Raw genomic sequence first — 27,476 nt, 5'->3', positions numbered from 1 at the left:
GTCTAGGGTGTCCATCAGTGCCTAGGGTGTCCATCAGTGCCACGTGGACACCCTTATGCTTGAACATGGTGTTCGTTATGGACAAACCGTGACTAGCACAGAAGTCCAATAACTGAACACCATTCGGGTTTAGATCAGGGGGGCCGTTCCTCCCAATCACGCCCCTCCAGGTGTCACTGTCGTTGCCCACGTGGGCGTTGAAGTCCCCCAGTAGAACGATAGAGTCCCTAGTCGGAGCACTTTCCAGCACCCCTCCCAGAGACTCCAAGAAGGTCGGGTACTCTGCACTGCGGTTCAGCCCGTAGGCACAAACAACAGTGAGAGACCTATCCCCGACCCGTAGGCGCAGGGAAACAACCCTCTCGTTCACCAGGGTAAACTCCAACACATGGCGGCAGAGCTGGGGAGCTATAAGCAAACCCACACCAGCCCGCCGCCTCTCACCATGGGCAACTCCAGAGTGGTGAAGAGTCCATCCTCTCTCAATGAGTGTGGTTTCAGAGCCCAAGCCGTGCGTAGAGGTGATCCCGACTACCTCTAGTCGGAACCTTTCAACCTCACTCAAGATCTCAGGCTCCTTTCCCGCCAGCGAGGTGACGTTCCACGTCCCTAGAGCTAGTTTCCGTGTCCAGGGATCGGGTTGTTCGAGGCCCCTGCCTTTGACTGCCGCCCGATCCTCTCCGATCCTCTCCGCACCGACCCCTTATGGTCCCTCCTGTAGGTGGTGAGCCCACGGGAAGGCGGCCCCACGTCGCTCGTTCCGGCTGAGTCCGGTCGGGCCCCATGGGGAAAGGCCCGGCCACCAGGCGCACGCGTACGAGCCCTAACCCCGGGCCTGGCTCCAGGGTGTTGCCCCGGCTGCGCCATACCGGGCGATGTCACGATACTCAAAAAATTACTCATCATTAAAGGGTTTTGAACCGCTCTTAGTCTGACCCTTCGCCTAGGATCCGTTTGCCTTGGGAGACCCTACCAGGGGCATTTAGCCCCAGACAACATAGCTCTTAGGGTCACTCAGGTACTCAAACCCCTCCACCACGTTAAGGTGGCAGTTCATGGAGGAGTAGTGGGAAAGGTGTTTGCAAAATTACACTTCAGACCCGTCAAACAATCTTCTAGACTATAAGATGCAGCTACAGAAACTCTACGATGATCCTCAAAGGTATGTTGAATACTACACAACACAGGCCGGTAACGGGATTATCATGGTAGCGCTACAATATATGGGACTGGTCTATGGGGGCCTTTTCCAAGGGCTTTTCCCGATGGCAATAACTTTGTTGAAGCGTGGGTTCTCAATAGCAAAACCACATCTGAAAAATGCAGCGAGGAATGTAGTTGGTGAGGTCGTCTGCAATGTTATGGCACCCCAAACTAAACAGCAGGATGGATCAGGATTGATGATTATGACTCGATGTTAGAAAGAGACCATCTGGTAAGAAGAGCCTACCAAAGAGTAAAAAATGCAAGAATGAGACAAAAACAAGAGCCATGGTAAGAAAACATACTGCTCGAAGGACACTCAAAGGGAACATATTTTAGAAAGATGGCACTCCTATACTGTATATCTGGGGAATGTATGAAAACAGTTGGATTTATTCAGAGTTCCTTTCACACAGACATCTATTGAGAAAAATGCCCTTTATGCATTCAACTGTGCACCAAGATGAGGAGTGCGGTCAACACCTATCCCTGATCAAGTCAGGGAATGTACGACATGAGATTAGGTTCAGACAACTGCCCCACACAGTTAATTTGGTTGTTTATTACATTTTTTACTCCATTAGAAAAGTGTCAAACCAAAGACAAGTCTTGGTTGACTACTAATAGGAAACAATAATCAAACAGCATGGAAATGATTACTGCAGAAATGACCAGTGTGGTGAAGCAATTTTCATCTAGGACTCATTTCTATTGTGTGCTAATTTCATAAAAATTATTTAAGGTTAAACATACACATTGGCATGGAATCACAGACATAATTAAAAATAAAAACATCACATCCGAATGCAAGCCATTGTGTGGGTCTATGGTAGGGGGTACAGACAAAGCTTTGTTTGTTTAATAATCAATTGCAGAAGCCCTGTTTCTATGCAAACCTAGGGTAGGTACCTGGGGTAGGGTATGACTAAATGATCCGGTGTGTCGTCAGGCATTTGTTCATAAAAAAAATATTTTACACCTTACAAGCTCATTTGGAATAGATGTAAAAGGCATGTTGAAAGTTGTAAAATGCCATGGCCTCTAAAAACTCCCCCCACCCCAAAGGCCTTCTAGCGTCAGCAGTTTTATTGGTTGCTGTCACACTTGAAAATGAATTCACCATTTGAATACTACATCAGCCCCAGTCTCAGAAACAGCCCTGCCAGAAACAGCCTAGAAATTCATAGGCAGTGCACACACCATCGCGTTCGGCGTATCCATCGACATAGTATGCCTCAATTTTCATTTCACCCCGGTTCAGGGCATTCTGTATCAATATATTCTCACCAGAGGCCTGATATTCGAGCCATTGTATCAAGCTGTTTGAGAAGGTCTTCTGACAACGAGTGTAGTCTTCTGAGGGGACCAATGGGATTGTGTCCTTGGTGAGGAATCTTATGATTGCTTTCATACAAGCCGAAGCAATTGTAATTGACCGGAAGGGGTCAACACCACCACATTCCAGGAACCTGAGTCTGTAATGCATACAAACCTCTCTCAAGATGACCACATCATTCACGCAGTAAGCCTTTGTTTCATCATTCATGACAAAGGTGTCTGTGGAAACTGTTTCATACTATTGCAAAAAATCATATTTTTCTTTAGCTATCATGGTATTCACACCGTAATAATGTGGTTCTGGATGGGGTCCAACATAGTTCTCATCTTCTTGACGTTAAACTTGTAAGGAAAGTAGTGTTGAATCCTTAAATCCCATAGCACATGGCAAAGCCACCAGCTTCATTGGTAGGAAGCAATGACTATCAATTTGTCTCTGATTTAATGTGCTGTCTGTAAAAATCATGAGCTTGCTACCATTAGTAATAAGTGTTACACCAATACCATTGTTAAAAAGGTGTTGCATCAAGATGTAACCATCGAAACCTTTAGAGTTGTGTGCTATAAAGTTGGAGTCAATATATTTTGGCTGTCTAAACTTTTGGAAAAAAGCAGCGACACAACCATCTCCGGCTGAACACCACATCTCGTTATCAAAGCTGATTGCTCACCCAAAATATGCAGTGTGTACACCGTTCACATGATTGGCAATTGTCTCAAAATCTTAAAATATGTAGCGCTCACTGGGGTCCTCGGGTTTATAGGGTTTTATGAAACACTGATGATTAATTTCAATAGTGTGATCCACGTTACAATTGGGACACATGTTTGACGCACACTTTTGGGATTTATAGTTGGTAATATTAACAGTATATTGATAACCACAATCAACACAGTAATTTTTCTGGTCACACCTGCTAACCCAACAACCTGCACCTTTGTGGAACTTCAAGCGTTTATGTTGTCTATAACAAAAGTCAGAATAACATATCCACTTAGGGTCCGGGCACTGCTTTGTGTTTCTACGTTGGGTATGACAATCTGTATGATGGCAAACACTACAGCTATGTTTCCAGCCATTATCACTGTGAGTGTTAAACCTGTATAACACCACTCACAGATATATAACACCCCCAGAAAACCTTTTAGGTTTGTGATGCCATAGAAATGGTTGTCCTGTGAGTACATAAAGACTAGTTCTAGGGTGGGTGTCCTTGATGTTTTGAAACTTGGTAAAGTGACCATCCCGTGTTCGATGAAAGACAACTATTGTACACCCTGTCATTTCTTCAAACCGAACAATATCTGTGAATGTCACACAATCATCAAACGCTAAACAAGCCCCGACATGTAACTCACGACCACTAACCAGGGCCTCAGCATATGTGTACTGCCACAACCACATATAAATGTTTTATTTTTTTATTGACAATCTGATCTATTAATAGTGGGGCACCACCCTCATGGTTGTTGACAATTTGTACCACCAGCTCTAGTGATTCATTAATCAAAATCTCTGCATTACTCTGCATAACACTTTTAAGGAAATGACCAAACGTGTGTTCATTATATTCATCAGCTCTAATGGTCACATGTACAGAGGAGATCAAAGATTCACCAGTCAACTCAATCTGCAGGCGTTCACCTGGCCCATGTACAAAGTCTGAAGCTCTAACAATCAAAGTATCCTTCAATAATGAGTGCACAGCATGTGCCAAATTCACCAGTTTCACCAGTATTTTGGAAACAGTATTTTGGAAACAACTGTTGTAATTCTACATTGTCAAACTCATTAAGTTGTATTACTCTAACATCACCACCACTACGTTGTGCTAAAGATCTGAACCTTTCGAAATAATCTGGGTCGTTGCAATGAAGTTTGCGTCAGGGAATTTGTAGGGGGGTCAACTAGATCATGTAAAAAATGGGGGCTTCTAACCTCTGCTAACAAACTTAGTATCTGTGGATTACTGTCCTGTTTGTTGTGTAACAAAGTAATGGCCGGTTCATTTGTATTTTGGGGTGTGGTCTGTTGATTATGTGTAGATGTTGATGGTTGTTCTGTGTCTGGTGTGTAGTTAGTATTATCACCTGCCATTTCTCTATCTTTACATGTAAATAACAATCCACTTACAAGTTAAAATAATATTCAATCTCAAACATACATTTATATAGATCACAGTTTTGATTAATTGAAGGTGAAATATGTATTACAAAGTAAAAAATGTCAGTAAATGTTTAGACTTACACAAAAAGCGTATATTTTCAGTATGTTGTATCAAATCACAACTGTGCAGTCCAATCAACACTGCTGATGGTTACTTGGTTTGAAATGAAAACAAACAAGGGTAACAGAAGAAGACCAAGCGTATACAGGTATTTAAAGCTGATTATTAATAATGTTAAAACACTACTTACCAAGGTCTGAAGGTCCACCCTAAACCAGAGATATAAAACAGACAATATGAAAGACAGATGAAAGCGTAACATTTGGATTGTTCCATTATGTTAATATAATTGTTTAATACATTATTAAAAAATTCAAATGTGTCGGTTGTTAGCATTTATAATTTCAACACAATTCAAAGCAATTCTTTAAAATTAAATAACTTGTACTTACTAAACGGCCTACGCTGGAAACAACAGATGTCTTCTGTGGTAGCCGCGGATTAAATAATGACAACACAACCGGGGCGCCTCCAAATGTTACGCCTCTTAACTTTGTCATTGGTTATACTTCATCATTCTTCATGTTAGAACTATACCGGTTACAATGATTAAAATTGTGGATTAAGCTTAACTAGTTAGATGTTGACGTTTGACAACCAAATATATTGATACTTCCTGTTTGGTAGAAAAAACGTTCTTGTTAGTTATCACATAATTTTATTAATTAATGACAGACTCATCCGCTTTCACAGGTATCTTCAAATCATTACAAGAATGGAACACATCTTTCCCGGAAGCCCCCTGCATCCGCCCACCCACACAGAGACAAACACACACAACACAGACACATAAAAAAAGTATTCATGAACTCACAAATACTACAGTTTGCAAGCTTTGTTGCCTGTTAAACATTTCTACAAATGTGAAGAAAACAATCTTGCGTTAATGCTAAGACGTTTTAAGAAGACGCGCTTACAAAGGTTTTGTTTACCTGAAATAACATATCTTAACCTGTCAACTAAACATTATTGTTCATGAAAATTTAAACTGAACCTTCTGGGTAACTTTGTAACATTTTGCCATATAATGCAACTCAAAAGTTAATGCTGACTTCAAAAACTAATTTTGATTTCACAAATCATCATTGCTCATACACACATGTACCAAAATCATAATTTTTATTTTCAACAATAAACCATTTTAAACCCAATCACGATACAATCGACCTAGTCATAATGTCTGGTCAACCCAAGCGTTGTTTGTTCCTTCAGAATAACAGTATTGCTCATGCTGTGTGTTTACCTTCCGTAGCTATGGTGGATTACAAACCTTGTGTGAAACATGGGATGTTTATCAACCTGCATATACTACAGTTTGTACTAATGGTTATTTTAGGGACCATTACAATGGGCCAATCTAATCTTAAGGCCAATCTCATGTTCAATTAAAATGGGATGAAACTTTCCAAAATCGTAAATCCGAACCAAAAAAAGCAAGATTTAGTAAATGTTCTCACACACAAAATATGTTGCTTGTGGAAAACTCCATGCTACACACGCATTGTAAAACATGAAAGGTTAACACCCACTGGTTGTAGGATATCGGTTGTAGCACTTATCGGAACATAAGATGCCAGGGGTTTAGCATTGCTAAACCCTGGAGCCCTTTTGTTAAACATCAAACATCTTGCCACTGATATAATGCCTATTAATTGCCTGGGAATTTAACATTACGGAACCCAAGACCCATTTGTTAAGCATCAAACATCTCGTTACTGTTAACACTTGTCTGCGGTGTTTATCAATTGTTGTAAAACATAAAAAATGCTATCATAAATTACAAAGTCATCGGACATTCCGGAAGTTCCGCTCTAACACACGTCATACAGGAAGTACATACATCACACAGGAAGTCCCACCCAACAAACTGGAAGTTCCGCCTACCGAGAGCCCACCATTCAAATCAAACTGGAAGCCACGGCCGATCATAAATCAGCAAAGTGACAGATGCCACCATATATTTCTACTAGCAAACACACCACATTTTCTTCAGGAAATGTACTGCTCTAGTTTCATATTGCGTTTATACACTCACCTAAAGGATTATTAGGAACACCTGTTTAATTTCTCATTAATGCAATTAACTAATCAACCAATCACATGGCAGTTGCTTCAATGCATTTAGGGGTGTGGTCCTGGTCAAGACAATCTCCTGAACTCCAAACTGAATGTCAGAATGGGAAAGAAAGGTGATTTAAGCAATTTTGAGCGTGGCATGGTTGTTGGCGCCAGACGGGCCGGTCTGAGATTTTCACAATCTGCTCAGTTACTGGGATTTTCACGCACAACCATTTCTAGTGTTTACAAAGAATGGTGTGAAAAGGGAAAAACATCCAGTATGCGGCAGTCCTGTGGGCGAAAATGCCTTGTTGATGCTAGAGGTCAGAGGAGAATGGGCCGACTGATTCAAGCTGATAGAAGAGCAACTTTGACTGAAATAACCACTCGTTACAACGGAGGTATGCAGGAAAGCATTTGTGAAGCCACAACACGCACAACCTTGAGGCGGATGGGCTACAACAGCAGAAGACCCCACCGGGTACCACTCATCTCCACTACAAATGGGAAAAAGAGGCAACAATTTGCACGAGCTCACCAAAATTGGACAGTTGAAGACTGGAAGAATGTTGCCTGGTCTGATGAGTCTCGATTTCTGTTGAGACATTCAGATGGTAGAGTCAGAATTTGGCGTAAACAGAATGAGAACATGGACCCATCATGCCTTGTTACCACTGTGCAGGCTGCTGGTGGTGGTGTAATGGTGTGGGGGATGTTTTCTTGGCACACTTTAGGCCCCTTAGTGCCAATTGGGCATCGTTTAAATGCCACGGCCTACCTGAGCATTGTTTTTGACCATGTCCATCCCTTTATGACCACCATGTACCAATCCTCTGATGGCTACTTCCAGCAGGATAATGCACCATGTCACAAAGCTCGAATCATTTCAAACTGATTTCTTGAACATGACAATGAGTTCACTGTACTGAAATGGCCCTGGATGTGCATCCCACAAAATCTCCATCAACTGCAAGATGCTATCCTGTCAATATGGGCCAACATTTCTAAAGAATGCTTTCAGCACCTTGTTGAATCAATGCCATGTAGAATTAAGGCAGTTCTGAAGGCGAAAGGGGGTCAAACACAGTATTAGTATGGTGTTCCTAATAATCCTTTAGGTGAGTGTATTGTTTGTTTGCCAACATCTTACTTTTGCTTAACAACCCTCTGACCGCGTTTGACACGTGAGCATCAACGAAAAACATGTCTATCCACTGCTTCTATCCACCGTAGAAGTTAAAGGCTTAATTTATTTTCCATTAGAAAGAGAGCGTACAAGCAATTGTTTTGAGAAAAAGAAATGGCCAAAGGGATATTCATGGCGAAAGAATTGGCATAAATGATTATGTAGAGCGGGGATAGTGAAAATGGGTCTGAACTTTCAGAAAATGAAAGGTATCAGGACGGAATCAAACTATTTGAAAAATAGTGTAAGTGTAGACTAAGTGCTATTCTATGATAATGTTTATTATAATTTTGCATTGTTTTAGTGGAATTACTAGGCCAATATGATAACGTGATATAATGGTAAGGCAGCCAGTGGTCAAATGTGCGCCTATGCTATTTGACAGAATTTGTTTCATAAGTTTATGAAGTATAATGGTGAACGTTACTCGACCGAAAACCCATTGTCCTTCATGGGGAGACAGCATATTCGGTTTTCTATCACTCTTTAAATGCGCAAATAAGAATGGTACATTTTATTTTGTTTCAGAGTAATTTGCTTTGCAATGTTTATAAAAACTGCAGCAGCCTATGTGGTATTTACAGTTCTTTCCTCTAAATTATGTAGATTGAAGTCGATAGTGCAACCTTACTGTAGCGTACTCTTCCACTTTCAGCCGCCTATGGTCATCTTTGAGTGCGCAGATAGGGAGAGGCTATATTGTTTACGTTGCTATTTGTTGTTTATTCTCTTTATGAGGCAAATTGCAAATGAAAACATTCACAAACATGGGTTGTGTTGTTAGGATTTGGGCATTTTACCATTTACTTTTTATAACTGCAGACAGGATGAAAGCAAACAAATGAAGAGGGAGTGGTCCTGTGCGACAGTCCCAGTAACCATTGTTGAATACAACAAATATATGAGGGGTGTGGAACTATGAGACCAGCTGATCCAATACTGCACTGTGCACCACAAGACCAGGAGATGTACCCAGGACCCTGTTCTTTTACTTTAGAGACATTGCCATTGACAAATGTGTAAATAGTATACAAGGACCTCCAGAAGAGTCAAAACATGCCACCCAACAGCCTCATTGCCCACAAGGCCTTTGTGGAGCAGCTTGTGACTGAGTTGTGTAGGGTGTCACCTGTGGGTATAACAATCCAAAGGAAGACTGGACACATCCCTGTTCTAATCTTCACCTCTTCCAAATATGGCACATCTAGGGAATTCCAAAGGAAATAATGGCACCTCCTATTCAAGACACCCCATAAATGTTTTCTTAAAAATGCTGAGTTACAAAAAATTATGGAATGCTTTTGGAAGTGACCCCATATGGGCATTTTCAATGATTTTCAGACATTTTGAGAAATAAACGGATGTTGACGAGAGTAATAAAAAATGCCATGTTTTTTCCTATCCTTTACAATATAAAACCAAAATATCTGCAAAATATATTTTTCTGAATATTTCACATTATTACTCATATACGTGTCTCAGAAAATGTGTTTTCAATACAACCTTCATGTAGCTGAGGGTCTGCAGAATCCCAAAATATAAAGCACTTCCTTCTACTATAAAGGACGGCCATTTGAGAAGCCAAAATGTCAAAGTAGTGACAGGCGGATTTGAAAAACCTAGTTTTTGAGGGTTAATTACTTACATCCACTTACTTCACCATTTGGGGTTTACTTTGCAGATGCTTTGTTTATTCTTCCTGTTGTTTATTTCTTTGCCCTAGTTTTTGCACTGACTTCTCTACACCAATTTGCTCCTTACACTATTCCATGTTTGTCTTTTGAACTACTTCTCTATAGTGTGTATTATATTTTTATTCCTGTTTTTTTTTGTTTCATCCATAGAACATTTGTGTCCACACACACGTGGACACAAATGTTCCTTACCTAAATATTTTTCTTATAATTACCATATTGACACTCTATGGCAGTACTTTGTATAAACTCAATATACGTCTATGCTGTATTTCTCTTAAATAAAAGACAGTTTTTTTGTATGAGTTTGCAAACTTTTGAGCACAACCATAAAATGGAACCATGTGGGAATCCTTTGTGGACTACAATACATTAAAATTAAATTCCATCAGCTAAAATAGCCAATGTTGTATCATTTTGAAATTAGATGTAAGCATGAGCACAACTGCATGTGTGCATTGGACTGCAGCTTAGACTGCTGGATCAGAGCTTAGACTGCTGGACCACAAAAGGCCACACTATAGATATGTCAGTGGGTATTTATTTACCCATCATATATTTTGATGGCTGTTGGTAGTTAGCAACACGTGTTGTAAATCGCCCAAAGTAGTGGCTGGTGCATTACTTTGGTGGAAAAACTCAAATGAATGGCTAGAATGTAAATAATTGAATGGTATGAAGCCTGAACTGTTCCCTTTCTAGCTTCCTCTGATTATTTTTTCTTTAGGCGTGGGCTGAGGCTAGCAGTGGCAGAGGTAAAGGCAACTCCTCCACCTGGAAGAGAAACTTCCGTGCTGCCCTTAATGCCAAAGGGTTCACAATGCTAACTGACAACAAAAATGATGCAGCCAACCCCCATAAACTGTTCAAGTGGCCGGATGAATCATCCATGGGAGGTAAGACACCAACCCAAGATTGGAAGGAGACACTGGGATAGTGAGGTAGGAGTGAACAATCTTAACTGTATTATTCCAGCTGGATATTGATATGATTTAGAATATGCTATGATGAACTGCATGTCAGAGAGCGCAGCGCACCGAAATTGCAATATCGGAACTCACCAAATCAGCTGAAGTCTGTGGTGAGGAAATATTTTGGATCTTTAAAAGACCCAAGAGGCACCATCAATGTTGATGGTTTCCCAATATGCAAAGCATGTCAGAAAATTGTGTCGGCCCAGGTGGGGAATACTTCAAACCTGAAGTTCCATCTCCGTGAGCATCATCCCATGGAATATTAAAGGAACCAAAAAATATAATCAATGTAATGAGTCTTATTATTTTAGACATTCATACCTATGTACTTAATTTCTGTTCTAGTAGGTTTTCATGGGAATGTTGAAGGTTAACAGATGATTCTGTAAGGGTTGAATGAAGGGACAAGAGGGTTTCTTTTAACTGCCTAACTTACTGACCCAGTAGATAACACCACTCTGTCTTATGAGATGGCCCCAGAACAGATCGGAATGTGTCCCTAATCGATAAGGGGTCTATTCAATAGGACTAGTTCTGTTTTCCCTTAGGTCAGTAAACCTACCCCCACTACTTTAGTTTTAGGATTTAAACCACGGCCGGTGTGGGGGCAGTTCGGAAGCCTTTTCCTTACTGAAGACCTGCTTATACTGGTGGTAGACGGATGGAAGGTCTGGGCTGGATGCAGACGGGGAGCTCTCCACCGAGGTGGCACTGCAGGGTACATTCAGACAGTTGGACAGACAAGATGCGCTCCAGGAAGTCAATTCCCCCTTACCCCATGAGATATCCGGATCGTGTAGACAGAGCCAGGGGTGTCCCAGCACTAACGGTTCCTAGCTGAATAAGCTCAGTGTGTAGGGCACCTTCCCATCCAGGGACTTTACCCGCAGCGGCGGGTCTATCGGGTGTAGCTTGACCCCTAGTTGTTCCGCTGTCTGTCGGTCTATAAAGCTGCCCGCAGCACCCAAATCTATCAAACCCTCCAGGTAGACCGGGACCCCCTTAACAGAGAGACTAACGGGCACATGAAACTGGCTATGGGTTATGCTTAAGAGATAAGACCGTCCTACCTGGAGATTAGCAGGGGTCCTGGCCTCTCCGGGACAGGGAGGTCTTGCAGGGCACTGGTAGACCATGTGTCCCTTCTCGTCGCAGTACAGGCAGAGGCCCTCCACATGATGATGGTGCTCGGCCTTTGTTAAACGTAACTGCATAGGCTCTGTGTCTGCAGGGTGTGCCGGGACAGAGACGGGAGGGAGAACGCCACGTGAACTTGAGGCGGCTGTTCTTTTCCGGTCTAATAGCAGGTTGTCGATGGCTATGGAGACATTGATGTATTCGTTGAGGGAGGTTAGATCCCCTAGACAGACCAGCTCCGTCTGCAGTTTCTTGTTTAACCCCCTGCGATAAACAGTGAGCAGTGCCATCTCGCTCCACCCACTACCAGCAGCCAAGGTACGGAAGTCCACTGCGTATTCAGCAGCTGTACGTGTCCCCTGCTTGATCTCGCACAACTGATCCCCCAGATGGCGCCCAGAGACAGGGTGATCAAACACCTCCCTGAATAGGGACAGGAACTGAGTTTCCGAGCCAAGTTCAGCGCTGTTAACGGATCACAGAGCTGTGGCCCAATCCAGGGCTTTACCTGTTAGCAGGGAGATGATGAAATCCACCTTGTTCCTCTCACTGGTGCACTGGCCCGGGTGGTGAGCGACGTACAACGAGCACTGCATCAAAAAAAACTTGCACTTTCCGGGAGACATGTCACACTTGCAGGGCTGGGAGGAGCAGTGGGCCCGGATTTCCATAACAACTGACACATTTCCTCAATCCTCTCCTCCTGTTGTGACAGTCGCGCTTGGAGTTCCACTGGATCCATCGGTACAGTGAGGTATTCTGTAATGAACACTCGGACCAAGGAATTGAGGTTCCAATTGCGGAACGCAACCGTCGGTTTAATATCAAGGCACAAAAGGGCAAGGGCAAGAATCACAACGAGAGAGGTGAGCAGGCGAGTTCGGTAACCGGGGGACAACACGAGAAGGCGACGGTACAGGTACGGGCAGGCTGGCAGAAAATTCAACAGGGCAGGCAGGCAGGTCAGAAGGCAGGCTACTAAACACGGAGAGAGGTGGTAACAGGGCAAGGGAGAGAACCCCAACAGGTAGGGATACATGGGTTAGCGCAATCACTAGTCAAAGGCTTGGCACGTTCACAACAAACAATACCTCACAACCGAGCGGTGGCGGAGGAATGTCTTAAATAGGGGGAGACAATGAGATGCAGGTGTTAGTATCTCGGTGATTGTGATCTTGAGTGAGAGCTGCATTCAGGTCCACTACACCGTGAGTGCGTAGCAGTGCCAGGTAGAGGCCGCGAGTGGGTGGAGCTGGAGCAGGGATGCTGCGAGGACCAAATTCCAGAGGTTTTCAATGGGGTTCAGGTCTGGAGATTGGGCTGGTCTTGATCTGGTGGTCCTCCCTCCACACCTTGATTGACCTGGCTGTGTGGCATGGAGCATTGTCCTGCTGGAAAAAACAATTCTCAGAGTTGGGAAACAATGTCAGAGCAGAAGGAAGCAGGTGTTCTTCCAGGATAACCTTGTACTTGGCTTGATTCATGCGTCCTTCACAAAGACAAAATCTGCCCGATTCCATCCCCGGATCATCACCGATCCTCCACAAAATGTAACAGTGTGTGCAAGACACTGTGGCTTGTAGGCCTCTCCAGATCTCTGTCTAACCATTAGATGACCAGGAGTTGGGCAAAGTTGAAAAATTGACTTGATTTTGAAGATGACCTTACTCCATTACTCTCCAGTCCAATCCTTATGGTCTTTTGCAAACTTCAGCCTGGCTTTTCTTTGCTTCTCATTGATGGGCTTTCTTCTAGCTTTGCACAACTTCGCCCTACCCCTAGGAGCCTGTTTCAAACCGTCCTCGCTGTGCACTTCACCCCAGCTGCTGTTTGCCATTCTTTTTGTGGGTCACTTAATGTCATCTTACAGTTGTTGAGTGACATTCGAATGAGTTGACGATCATCTCGGTCAGTGGACAGTCGTTTTTGCCCTCTGCCAGTCTGTAGCTTTGTTGTAGTCTTGATTACAACATCTGACTGTTTGTCCCACCCCCTCATTAGCTTAACCTTTTCACGCGTGAGTTTCAAATATTCCTTAACGACCCCCCAGCGTGAGTTTTTTTGCGCGTGAGTTCAGAACTCACTCAGAGTTCCAGCATTTGAACAGTCACCTTGCCAGGTAAGGAACACTACATACATTGCATTGCAAGCTTCTCTCGTTGACTCAAGAGCTGCAAAAGCTGGTTGATGTGTAACTGTAGTTAGCTAGCAAACGTCAGCTAACCGCTAGCTAACAAAGCGTGATCTGTAATTCAGTGCAGTGAAAATGATAATACATAAATAAATATATTCAGAAATAAAAAAAAACAGAAATGAATGATCAAGGAATTAAATCATGAAATAATATTTGATTAATAGATGTATTATTATATAATAATAATACTCCATACTTTTTAATCATAATGATAACAGAAATCACCAAAATGGCCCTGATCAAAAGTAAAAATACCCTTGAATGTTCATCCTTGTTACAGACACAAGGTGACACACACAGGTAAAAATTTCAATTAAAGGTGAATTTCCCACACCTGTGGCTTTTTAAATTGCAGTCAGTGTCTGTGTATAAATAGTTAATAAATGTTTTAGCTTTCATGTGGATAGATACTGAGCCATGGGGAGCAGAATAGAACTGTCAAAAGACCTGCTTAACAAGATTTCAGCCAGAACTGCCAGAAGAATTGTTCAGGATACAAAGAAAAACCCACAGGTAATCTCAGGAGAAATACAGGCTGCTCTGGAAAAAGACGGTGTGGTTGTTTCAAGGAGCACAATACGATGATACTTGAACAAAAATGAGCTGCATGGTTGAGTTGCCAGAAATACTTTATTGTGCCAATGCCACAAAAAAGCCCAGTTACAATATGCCCGACAACACATTGACACACCTCACAGCTTCTGGCACACTATAATTTGGAGTGATGAGACCAAAATAGAGCTTTATGGTCACAACCATAAGCGCTATGTTTGGAGAGAGGTCAACAAGTTCTATAGTGAACAGAATACCATCCCCACTATGAAGCATGTTGGTGGCTCACTGATGTTTTTGGGGTGTATGTGCTCTAAAGGCACTGGGAATCTTGTGAAAATGTATGGCAAGATGAATGCAGCATGCTATCAGAAAATACTGGCAAACAATTTGCATTCTTCTGCATGAAAGCTGCGCATGGGACGCTCTTGGACTTTCTAGCACGACAATAACCTTAAACACAAGGCCAAGTTGACCCTCCAATGGTTACAGCAGAAAAAGGAGAAGGTTCTGGAGTGGCCATCACAGTCTCATAACCTTAATATAATCAAGACCACTCTGAGGAGATCTCAAATGTGCGGTTCATTTTGCCAAGACAATGGCCAACAATACCACCTGCAAGAATTCGGGGCCTCATAGACAACAATTACAAAAGACTGCATGCTGTCATTGGTGGTAAAGGGGACAATACACTGTATTAAGAACTAAGTATATGGATACTTTTGAACAGGGGTCAGTTCATATTTTTCTTTGCCATGTTTTGTTTTATGATTGTGCCATTCTATTATGACCTACAGTTGAATGTGAATCCCATAAGAAATAAAACACGTGTTTTGCCTGCTCATGTTTTCTTTACAAATGGTACATATATTACCAATTCTCAGTTTGAGCAAAACTGTATATGTGTATATTACATTATTGGCTCCAATTATTACAAGTTTAATATTTGTATTAACCCCGGCAATAATGTAATAGCAAGCCAGTGTATGAACTCATTACGTTATGGGAAAAAAATTATTACGTTATTGTTTCAGAAATGTTATTACATTATTGGTTCAGAAATGTTATTACATTATTGGTAAGAATGGAAAATGTATTACATTATTGACAGTTATTACATTAACAGTATTTATTACGTTATTGGCCTTCAACACTAGAAATGATCACACATCTTGTTTTTCGTCTTTCTTTTCCATCTAAAGGCTCTCAAGACCCAGAACCTTTTACGAATCAAGGTCCTAGCCCTGAACTAGATGTGAGTATACTTACAGAACTTCTTGTGAATGGAATGCAGTGTGTGTACTGTAAATCAGAAGTAATGTTAATCTTGTTTTTTCCACCTTTGATATTTTAGGGGACCTTTGAGGACCTTCACCGTTCCACAGAATCAACATCAAACTCAGGTAATGCAATGAAATGCTACAATTTAGTGACACACTTGCAGTAAATGCATGCTATTCAGAAGTAAGTTAATGACATTTCTGAATTCTACATAATCACTTTAATTAATGAATCTCTGTAATTTTACTAATTCCCAAAATTGCTCACCATCAGCATTGGTGAACCCATCCACTTGCAACCAGGATTTCCTTCAGCAATGTTTGGAAGGGTTGAACATTGATCCCTCAGGTAGACACTAACCGTTCCGGACTCTTGGCTTCACTCTTTATAGTCTAGACCTGGCTCCTGTTCCCAGATAGCTACGTTCTTGTAGGTTTATTGCTCCGACCTTAGTCGCAACAAACCTAAATTAACTTATTTATCTGGTAATTAGTCAGGTGCAATACGTTACACTTGAAACAAAAACCTATAGAATGGTAGATCTCCATAAACAGGTTTGGAGAATTCTGGTCAACACCTAGCAACATTAATGTAAATTTCAAGTTGGTCATAACTTTTTTTAAAGATATGAAGCCACAGCGCTTGAATTGGGCTGAAATAAGTGCAGGAACTGCCAAATTCACAGAGTAGACTATGTTCATCAAAATGTATGTTAATAAGGTTTGTTCCGATAAAGATTGCTATTTTGCCTAAAAAAAGAACTGAAACACTGTTTGTCTAAAAGTACTATACTAACCTAAGTCAAGCATTGTGAAGCCATTAAACTAAAAGTCATTTATATTTGAAATTCTTCATTGGTAAGGTTTTTTTTAATGACTGGATGTTGCTTAATCTGTTTTGAGAAACTCGCATGTAAATATTGTCTTTTCCAATTTCTGTTAATAACTTTCCAACAGGACAAGAGCAATATGCACAAGAGGGGTTAAATAGAGGGAATATGTTTTTTGGGCAACAGCAGTATATGGATGAACTGGAGCGTTCTGTGGGAGAAGCCATTTCCCCCGAACCACAAGTACATCTAATGGCAGAACAGCAGGTGATGGAACAGATCAGGAACACATTGTCCAGTACCAGAGCAGACAACCATTTTAGTAAGTTGAACATGTTATTTTAAAATAGCCAATTTTTATCCCATTTTCCTAGCATGAGCACAAGCTAACATGCACAAAAACAGAACATTCTCAATTTATAATGGTTTTTATACTGCTTTTTCATAAAAAAAAATTATGTGAACCCTGTGGGTTTTTAGTCCAAATAGTAATCTAGTGAGATATTCTAATAATTATCTGGTCAATTGAATTAAGTACAACCCTATTGGACAATTATTGTCAAGGAACTGGGGTTGGATAACTTTACCTCAAGCATGCATGAACAGCATTGTATATGACCACTTTTATCCTCATCGCTGTTGTTATGTCTGTGACTGTATAGGTACTGACTTCAGGGTGTGTGTGTACTACCGAGGAGTGAAGGTGTCAGAGCAGCTGGTCACAAACACTACTGCTTTCAGATTAGTCTACAGGTAAATCCGAATTTATACCTAATGCAATCACACAACAATGCAAGAAATCCTCTATCAATACAAAATGCCTTCCTTGCTTATTTCAGTCAAGTAAAAAAGGAAAGCTTTTACACTTTCAGGAAAACCTTTACCAAACAAATCTGTCATGTAAGACCAATGCAATAAAGTCTTAACAACACAATCTGACATCATAGAAATGGACTCAAAACCACTCTGACATAAAACCATTGGTGTAATTCACAACAGGCCTGAACAAATGCAGAGTCCTGTGTTGGATCAAGACTCTGGAAAATACCTGGTCTTTTTGCCCAGTCCAGAATCTTTGCAGGACCAGACACAGGCAAAACTCACCCAGCAGATACTGAATGGGTTGGGGGAAGGCATAGAAGTGGGAGTGTCAGGTGCCATTATCTATGGCCAACGCATGGGCGCTAGCAAGGCATACTGGAGCTTTGACAAATTCGATATGAGCAGGAGGCCACAGGAGGTATCCAAACATCAAATGCCTCTGTACCAGACTAAGATCTTCATTGAAGGTGAGAGGAAAGAGTAAGAAAGTTTAAGCTTTACATAACATAATTTAAGATGTTTTTTGTGTGCGTGTGTGTGTGTGTGCAATATTGCTCATCATTGCATTTCCCTCTGTAATTCAGGGCTTTCTATGTTCATTGCAAATCATGGAGAAAAGTGCCCCCCTATCTCTTTGTTTTTCTGTCTTGGGGAAAAGTGGCCAGATCCAAAAAATAAGCCCATGGAGAAGAAACTCATCACGTTTGAGGTGACAAATGTTTTGTGTTATACTACTATTGTGGAGAACCCCAAAAACCTAATCTTAACCCATATTTTACCTCAAACCCCATTTGTTACAGTTAAGTATGGTAACATTTAGCTTTTTTAATATCTTGGGTGCCTGTTCTAACATAGCATTTTTTTCATATCAGCTAATGAATGTACTAAATGTTGTGGTTGTGTCCTCATCATTAATTATTTTCCGCATAGATCTCAGATTAACAGATTTTGTTTGGTTTTCTCAGTGTTTGTTTCTTTCTCTTCATGTCAGGTGGTGTTTGTTGCACTGGAGCTGCTCAAATCAATGGCAGTGGATGGGGGTGCCTCCTCTTTGCAGTCTGTGGAACTTCAGTTATCCTTGCAGGAGTCCCTGGATGAGATGATGGAATGGATGGATTCCCTGTAGATGGTTGGCTAAATTATGGACAATATTGGTTTAGATAGGGACTAGGGTCACAAAATGCTGGTAACTTTGAATAAATGCAGTGGTTTTCCCAATATCATGGAGGGAATAAGTGATAAATCTATAGTCATTGTACTGGAACTGAAGAAATGTTATCATCTCTTCTATCATAACCTTCAAATTTACAGTTAACTTTACAGTCGCAAAGCTTAATATTTTCCCCATATTTTAACAACTATTTAGCACCAAAAAAAAAGTATATGAGAAACTAGGTTAAATAAATTAACTGGGAACCAAACTCTGGAGTTTTGTGCCTTCATCTCCTGTTTATTAGTATAATAAACATAGCATGCAGAATTATTGATTGAGGATAAACATCCAAACAAGCACAATTATTTGCTATCTGTGTGTGGGGGGGTAAGGCATTACCATGGCATCTACTCCACAAAATATGGCTAAATGCATTCAGTGTTTCATATTTGAATAATTCAGTATTTACTGGCCAAAAGCGTAATGTACAATACCATTCAAAGTTTGGGGTCACTTAGAAATGTTATTGTTTTCAAAAAATGTTTTATATTTTTCCATATAAATAACATCAAATTGATCAGAAATACAGTGTAGACATTGTTTATGTTGCAAATGACTACTGTAGTAGGAAACTGCTGATTTTTATTGAAATTTCTACATAGGGGTACAGAGGCCCATTATCTGCAACCACTCACTCCAATGGCACGTTGTTTGCAAATCCAAGTTGATCATTTTCAAAGGCTAATTATTCATTAAAAAAACTGTTGCAATTATGTTAGCACAGCTGAAATCTGTGCTGATTAAAGAAGCAATTGAACTAGCCTTCTTTAGACTAGTTGGGTATTTGGAGCATCAGCAAATGTGGGTTGGATTACAGGCTCAAAATGGCCTGAAAACAAAAACTTCTTCCGAAAGAGCTTGACAGAGTGGTGACTGGAGGTGCAGCTGCTGGTTTACAGGGAAAAGAGTAGGGGGGACAGAATGCAGCCTTGAGGGGAGCCGGTGCTGGTGGTCAGGGGGTCAGATTGGTGCTTCCTCAGCCTCACATGCTGCCTCCTATTGGACAGGAAGGCTGTGATCCACCTGCATGTGAACTTGGGCCCTCCCAGTTGGGGTAGCTTGTCTTGGACCAAAGCGGGAATGCAGCTTTCGTATAGTGGGACGCACAGTTTCCATTCATGAATTTGGAAGATGCTAATAATGTTAATTACGGACTGGGACAGAGCTGAATAATGGATTCTTTTGCAAAATTACTATGTGCCTTCAGGAACAAGTCAGGGTAAGTGGACCTTCACACAAATATGATATTTGGATAAACTGTGCCTTAAATTAACTTCAGTTAACTCCCCCCACCCCCACCACCCAAAAGAAAAATGCACTTAACTTTTTTCTCTGGCACTGACTTTGCCAACTAACGGCTTTAATAAAGAAAAGCATCTGCTGAATGACTAAAATGTAGTGTAAAATGTAAAAGGACATTTCTAAGTGACCGCAAACATTTAAAAGGTAGTGTTTGTAAATATGATTATTTAAACCACTATGTCCTCTCATTATACTGTACTAGATTTTATGAGGCTTGGTGTCCCAAAAAGACCAAGAGAAGCTCATCCATGCTTTTATCTCTAGTAGGGTTGACTACTATAATGGCCTCTTAACTGGACTCCCCAAAAAGACTGTAAAACAGCTGCAGCTCATTCAGAATGCTGCTACTAGAATGTTAACCAGGACCAAAAGAACAGAGCACATCACTCCGGTTCTTAAATCTTTGTACTGGTTGGTGCTTTTAGTTTATAAATCATTGAATGGATTAGGCCCGAATACATTTATGATATGTTTGAAGAATATAAACCGAGCAGGGCTCTTAGATCCATGAACACAGGTCAGCTGATAGAGCCCAGAGTCCAAACTAAACATGGTCAAGCTGCATTTAGCAGTTATGCTGTACACAACTGGAATAAACTACCGGAAGATCTTAGATGTACCCCAAACGTATCACTTATTAAATCCAGGGTAAAAACACTTTTCACGCACCTAGGACTGAGCAGTTAACTGCATTGTTTAGTCTTACAACTTTAATAGCTTCCTATGTTTTTATCCCGTTTTTTCAATTTTCTTATTCTGTTTTATTATTGTGATGTTGTTTTGATGTTTTCATTTGAGTATTTGTTTTTATGCTACTGTATTTTTATTTGTAAAGCACATTTAATTGCTTTTATGTATGAACTGTGTTATATAAATAAACTTGCTTGCTATTAAAATGTTACCTCAAGGTCAGCTATAAAAACAATTACACAGCCCCAATAGAAATACCATAACATCACAAAACTAAATCACTAATACAATTACACACCCCCAATAAAAATACCTTCCTCAATAGTGCAAAACATAACCACAAATACAATTATACACCCCAATACAAATGCTCCCCCCAATAGCGCAAAACACAACTAGTAATAAAATTAACACACCCCCAATGAAAATCCTTCCCCCAATAGTGCAAAACACAACCTTAATATGATGACACTCCCAATCATAGACTGTAAAAAAAATGGATGACGCCCTTTCGCTCTTTTCAATTGGTGAAAAATGAAGCCACCAGTGTCCTGATACGGCGCTGACATCTTGGACTTGCGTCTGCGCAGATAGCGATCTTGGGACCAGTTCTGCGCAGTAGTTATGCGCAGTAGCGAGCAGGAAGTAAAGCCATACAGCCGCAAAATCAACGGCCCCACCCCTGTGCCCCGCCCTCACTCTCCCTCGCAGAATGCGCATACCGTAATCAATCGCAAGTCCAAATACAGTACAACCTTTGCTTGTTAAACCTAGACGATATGTTATAGCCTAACTTACATCATGTTTAACCTTAATTTAGAATAGGGCTAATACAAAAATAATTGATAACTTCTAGCTAACGATCACCTGCTAGCTATTAACATGGCTATTAACGAGGCTTGTTGTCTTTTAGCTAACGTTAGCTATTACATTTATTTACTAATTAAATAGCTTATAAATTTAACTTACCGAAAAAAATTCAAAGATTGATTGGAAATGCCAGATCGGTTAGCACAATGTACTGCAGAACAACCCATTATGTCCGTGTGAAATTACATCAATTATAGAAATTTAGAGATTAAATGTAAAGTTCCAATCTCCTCAGTCCTCCGAAGATTCAGTGGCTCCTCGGCTCAGATAGCTGTCAATCACAGCTGTGAATCACGACGTCACACCATCGTTTTTAGACCATTAAATAACTAAAAACAAACTTATTTTAAAAACAAACTCTTGAATTTACATTAGCGTGATACAAACTACAATAAATGACAGAAACCAGCTTCGGAAAAAAGATATTTGAAGGGTAATTTAATTGTTTAGTTGGTCTCGCGTCCCATTGAATAACATGGGGAGGGCGGGGTTTATGACCTATACTGGGACCACTCACCAGGGGGCGATCGAGACGTTTTGGCTTCACTTTTCAGGGCTTGTGCGGCACGCTTGGGCTGGCCACAATAAAAGGCCACTCTAAAATGTGCAGTTTCACTGTATTCGGGGGTCCCCAAATATAAACACATTCCCCCAAAATACGAAAGAATTTTACGTCAAAACAGAATGGGTAGGTACAAGATTCTCGTCGCTGATTGGATGTCTGGGTCAATTGGAAATGACAGTTTGCTAGCTAGCTGTTTAGCTATGGTTTCAACGAGGCAAAGAGAATTATCTTATAAAATTTGAACATGTATTGCCCTTACTGGGGCAATCATTTTAATTAACTTACACAGTTTCAGTGGTTCTGCATGTAGCGACTTTGGTAACACCACTACTCGTTCCTATAGAAAAGACCTTCGGCAGCCTGGCTGTTCTGCTGAAGGTCGTGGGTTTGAGACAATGGCTGTCTAACGCTGTACATTTCTACTACACATTCCTTAAAAGTTGATGACATATCTAAGAATGTCTCAGAATTGGAGTTATCTAGCTCTGGCTCTGATTTGTACAGGGTGAGAGTTCATCGTGCTCACAAATGAAAGATTCACATGTACGTATTTACAAAAAATGCAGCATTTGATGGCTGATTTATTTTAGTAGTTATTTTAAATAATTGGACTTATAAACAGCAAGCTGGTGATGATTTACATCTCTGGATATGATCTATTTCGATGTGTTCACGATTAATAGCCGGCCCAGTATGCTGCTGTCACAGTTAAGTCATTACATGATCTACGGTCGCGTGCAGCGCTTGTTGCCATTTGAAGCATTTGGGACGTTGGTCATATCAACCGTCAAAACTAAGGAGTTATTCAGCATTCGGGTGAGTAAAGGTTTGCTAGTTTAATGTTTGCTGAACGCCAACAATATATGTGCATAAATCATTTTACATAATGTTAAAAATGGCCACCTGTAGTTAGCAAGGTTATCTTTCGATTTTAATTCATGTTTACTAATCGTGCTATTGCTAAATGTAGCCCAGCTCGACAATATTGACCACTTCTAGCTAACCATTTTGCTAGTTGTATTAGACTCATTTTTTATTTTTTTTAATAAATCCTCACTATAATCACATCAATAAGTTGTACAGTAATATGTAGCCAACGTTTGGTAAATACAATTATTTGCTGCTGTGGCTAGTTTTCTATGCCTGGATGATGATTATTATAGGGCTAATGGATAGTATCAATAATGGCTTGGTAACTTAGCAAACTATGTTTATTAGCTAGCTCTTCTGTTAAAGTTAGTATCATGTTAATTACAGTAGCTGATTGATTTGTACTAGTAAATAATGTTAAACATTAACTGGTTGGCCAAGATTCTGGTTGGTCAGTTTTTCTGCTGAAGGATCACCCAAGGGTACTTACAGTCAGATGTGCACATACAGTAGCATCCACACACCATGTTCAGTGGGGAGAACAAGTATTTGATACACTGCCGATTTAGCAGGTTTTCCAACTTACAAAGCATGTAGAAGTCTGTCATTTTGATCATATGTACTCTTCAACTGTGAGTGACGGAATATAAAACAAAAATCCAGAAAATCGCATTGCATGATTTTTAAGTAATTAATTTGCATTGCATGACATAAGTATTTAATACATCAGAAAAGCAGAACTTAATATTTGGTACAGAAACCTTTGTTTGCAATTACAGAGATCATACCTTTCCTGCCGAGTTCTTGACCAGGTTTGCAAACACTGCAGCAGGGATTTTGGCCCACTACTCCATACAGACCTTTTCCAGATCCTTCAGGTTTTGGGGCTGTCGCTGGGCAATATGGACTTTCAGCTCCCTCAAAAGATTTTCTATGGGTTCAGGTCTGGAGACTGGCTAGGCCACTCCAGGACCTTGAGATGCTTCTTACGGAGCCAATCCTTAGTTGCCCTGGCTGTGTGTTTCGGGTCGTTATCATGCTGGAAGACCCAGCCACGACCCATCTTCAATGCTCTTACTGAGGGAAGGAGGTTGTTGACCAAGATTTTGCGATACATGGCCCCATCCATCCTCCCCTCAATACGTGCTTCACGGTTGGGATGGTGTTCTTGGGGTTGTACTCATCCTTCTTCTTCCTCCAAATACGAGTGGAGTTTAAAACAAAAAGCTCTATTTCTGTCTCATCAGACCACATTACCTTCTCCTATTCCTCCTCTGGATCATCCAGATGGTCATTGGCAAACGTCAGACGGGCCTGGACATGCGCTGGCTTGAGCAGGGGGACCTTGCGTGCGCTGCAGGATTTTAATCCATGACGGCGTAGTGTGTTACTAATGGTTTTCTTTGAGACTGTGGTCCCAGCTCTCTTAAAGAAAAACTAACAGGTCTGTGAGAGCCGGAATTATTACTGGTTGGTAGGTGATCAAATACTTATGTCATGCAAAAAATGCAAATTAATTATTTAAAAATCATACAATGTGATTTTCTGGATTTTTGTTTTAGATTCCGTCTCTCAGTTAAACTGTACCTATGATAAAAATTTGACTTCTACATGCTTTGTAAGTAGGAAAACCTGCAAAATCTGCTGGTTTGGTTGCAATTCAAGTAGCTGACGACACCTGATGATTTCAGCTGCCCCTCCGCCGACCATTCCTGATTGTCCCTGTCTTCGTCCCTCTGGTCATGCAGCGGACTTGGATTATGTTTTATAAACTCTGGAGAAAGCCCACATGCATTTATTATTAAAATTTTTACTCTTAGTGTTCCCCTGACACAGCCAGAAGAGAACTGGCCACCCCTCAGAGCCTGGTTCCTCTCTAGGTTTCTTCCTAAATTTCCTCCCTTTAAGGGGTTTTCCTAGTCACTGTGCATCAACCCTATTGTTGCTTGCTCTTTGGGGTTTCAGACTGGGTTTTTAGTATAAGCACTTTGTTACAACTGCTGATGTAAAAAGGCCTTTATAAAATCCATTTGATTGATTGATCACAAAATGCATGCAGTAGGCCATCAGTTTAATCTTGCATCTGACTACAGAGGTGGTTGCAGGGAACATGCCAAGGCTACAGACAGTACAGAGCATGCTGCAAGACCATAACACTAATGTTGAGGACTTTTTACATCATCCTCTTCCTGAATGCTCCGGGAAGTGTGTGGTCTCAGTTGGACATTCTCCATCCTCAATTTAACTCATGTTTTGGCACAATGTTGTGTTTGTTTTAGTTTCTAATAATATCCCCTGTTTTTCATAACTAAGTTTTGATGGTTTCATTTATTCAGTATTCCCAATACAATGTTGTGAAGGAAACATTGTAATCTATTCAATTTATGTTTGAAATGTACATTTTTTGTCTAACAATGAAAATATAAATGAGTTGTCAGGATGTGTCTGGGTGTATTGGTCCTGGGTAGGAATGGGTGTATGTGCCCCCATTCTGATTCTATCATGTTTTAGCTTAAATTGTATGAATGCGTTTATTAATGTATTGTATGAATCCTTATTTATTTTTTGGGGTGGAGAAACACTGTACTAATTGATTCAGGATTGAAATGTTTTTGATATTTCATTGTAGCCATGAATATACATTTTGATATGAATTCCTATTTATCTGTAATAAATGGTTGCATTCAATACACTAATTGATTTTGAAGCATAGTATCGTACAATTGAAGTATGTACATTTTTGTTATAGATACTTAAATTATTTTTCATGCTTTTATATTTAATTACTGAAAATGACATTGCTTTACAATACAGAAAACTGCATTATTAATCAGTTATGATAATTTATGGAAAGAACGTTATGGTCATGGTAGAAATGTAAAATAGTTCAAATCCTATTTAATTTGTAAATGTTTAGCATATTTAAAAAAACTTAGAACACACATCACCATTAGTAGCAAGTCAAAACCGGAACTGAAACCGATCTGGCACAGAGGCAATCCAGAGGTAAAATTAAATATGGTAGAGCTGGGCCTATGCTAGCCCAAGTCTGTTTTAGATCCGGATTCCAGATCCGTATCGGGATTGGCCCGTTTTGCATCTGGACCCGGGACCGGGTCTGTTACACACAACAGATGTTGCAATACATCCGGCAAGGATACTTGTACGCAAAATACAATCAATTTGATCCTTCATACGCACAGCTGACCTCTCTACGTTCCAAATGCAAATACGATGTCTTGATCAAAGGTCGATATTGGCAAGAAGTCGTATATGAGCGGGGATGTGGAATCTGAGCATTAACAATTACAATATGTATTTACATTTCATTGGAAGTGAATGTGCCTAGATAATGAGAACAACATAAACCTCTCTGTTTAGATTATCTCTCTGTAGGTTGCACTCTGATAATCACAGGAATGTTTACATTGACCATTTGGCATTGGGGGTTAATTTCTTGGAAACCTGATCTTTGCTAAATAGACACACCCTTTAATGTATATATCAGCTTGTAACCAACATTACAGTGAGAAGAGATTGAGTGAGATGAGATTGAGGTTGTGTAAAAAGACCAGGTCCGTAACCTCATGAACAAGACTTTCTAATGCTGCAATAAATAATCAAATTTCTCTCGCCCTTGACAAATGTATATGCGATAATTATTACAACCACTATACGAAACGGCCAATTTCTAACACGATGGTGCTGTGACCCGGATGGATATGTTTTAACGATTCTGCTGAACTTCGGCTGGAGAGCTTAGGGGCTCGATTTGCAATCGCGAGGAAGAAGTTGTTTTTCCCTGTTACTGGTTGCTGAAAACAGCTGAAAAGTGAGTCGTAAAACAACGCCATAGAACAAACTGTCAAGATTGCAAAAAGCGTTAGTTTGTCAAACAAGCCCTATGACGACCCGACTAGGCCGTGGTTTTTATTGCGTGGAATCTGTCTGCGGGTGCGCACAGTGCGTCTCAATTTGGTGGGGTGTTCAGTGCTGAACTGTATTTCGTGTTGCAATAGTATGATGACACTGCATTTTCCTTTTGAGGATTAGTGTGTGATATTGTATTTTTCTGCAATTATACAGTGACTTGTACAAGTAAAAATATAATGCCTTCCAGTTGTACAAATACAACAAGAGGACTGCAACCTCTGGCGCGCATGATGCGTTCATGTTTAAAAAGCATGGGGCAAATAGGATACCATCAAGAACGAAAAGGATCATTAACAACGAGGCCTGGAGTCAAAATGGACATAAAGAAAAAGAACGTTTTCCGGCTAAACAAGATGGATTCCGAGGAAGTTGTATATGGACAGATGGAGAGTGTGGTACATACGAAGAGAGAAGACAAAGGAAAGTTAAGATGGCCGAGAAAGGACAGCAAAGGGGACAATCATAATGGCCAAAGATTCATACTGTTTGACCACCTGGCCTACCGACAGTAATCTCAAGATGAAGTCTCTCTTATGG

General features: G+C 40.7%; 1 protein-coding gene across 3 annotated transcripts in view; it reads left to right on the top strand.

Moving 5' to 3' along the window:
* Window positions 1-18,875, top strand: part of irf3 (interferon regulatory factor 3) — a 40,064-nt gene extending 21,189 nt beyond the window's left edge. For 2 of the 3 annotated variants that reach the window (XM_010897573.4, XM_010897574.4), the window contains exons 3-11: window positions 10,435-10,603; window positions 15,767-15,819; window positions 15,919-15,967; window positions 16,119-16,193; window positions 16,802-16,996; window positions 17,337-17,427; window positions 17,674-17,963; window positions 18,081-18,205; window positions 18,488-18,875. In XM_010897573.4, coding sequence (XP_010895875.2) covers window positions 10,435-10,603; window positions 15,767-15,819; window positions 15,919-15,967; window positions 16,119-16,193; window positions 16,802-16,996; window positions 17,337-17,427; window positions 17,674-17,963; window positions 18,081-18,205; window positions 18,488-18,622 — 1,182 coding nt within the window. In that variant the 3' untranslated portion in view covers window positions 18,623-18,875. The remainder of the gene's footprint in view (window positions 1-10,434; window positions 10,604-15,766; window positions 15,820-15,918; window positions 15,968-16,118; window positions 16,194-16,801; window positions 16,997-17,336; window positions 17,428-17,673; window positions 17,964-18,080; window positions 18,206-18,487) is intronic. The other variant, XM_020046509.2, reaches the window with a different exon arrangement.
* The last annotated feature ends 8,601 nt before the right edge of the window (window positions 18,876-27,476 follow it).

This window comes from Esox lucius, chromosome 5 (genome assembly GCF_011004845.1).
Source record: "Esox lucius isolate fEsoLuc1 chromosome 5, fEsoLuc1.pri, whole genome shotgun sequence".
NCBI lineage: Eukaryota > Metazoa > Chordata > Actinopteri > Esociformes > Esocidae > Esox > Esox lucius.
The sequence above is the reverse complement of the archived record's forward strand: the minus strand, read 5'-3'. Positions and strand labels throughout refer to the sequence as shown.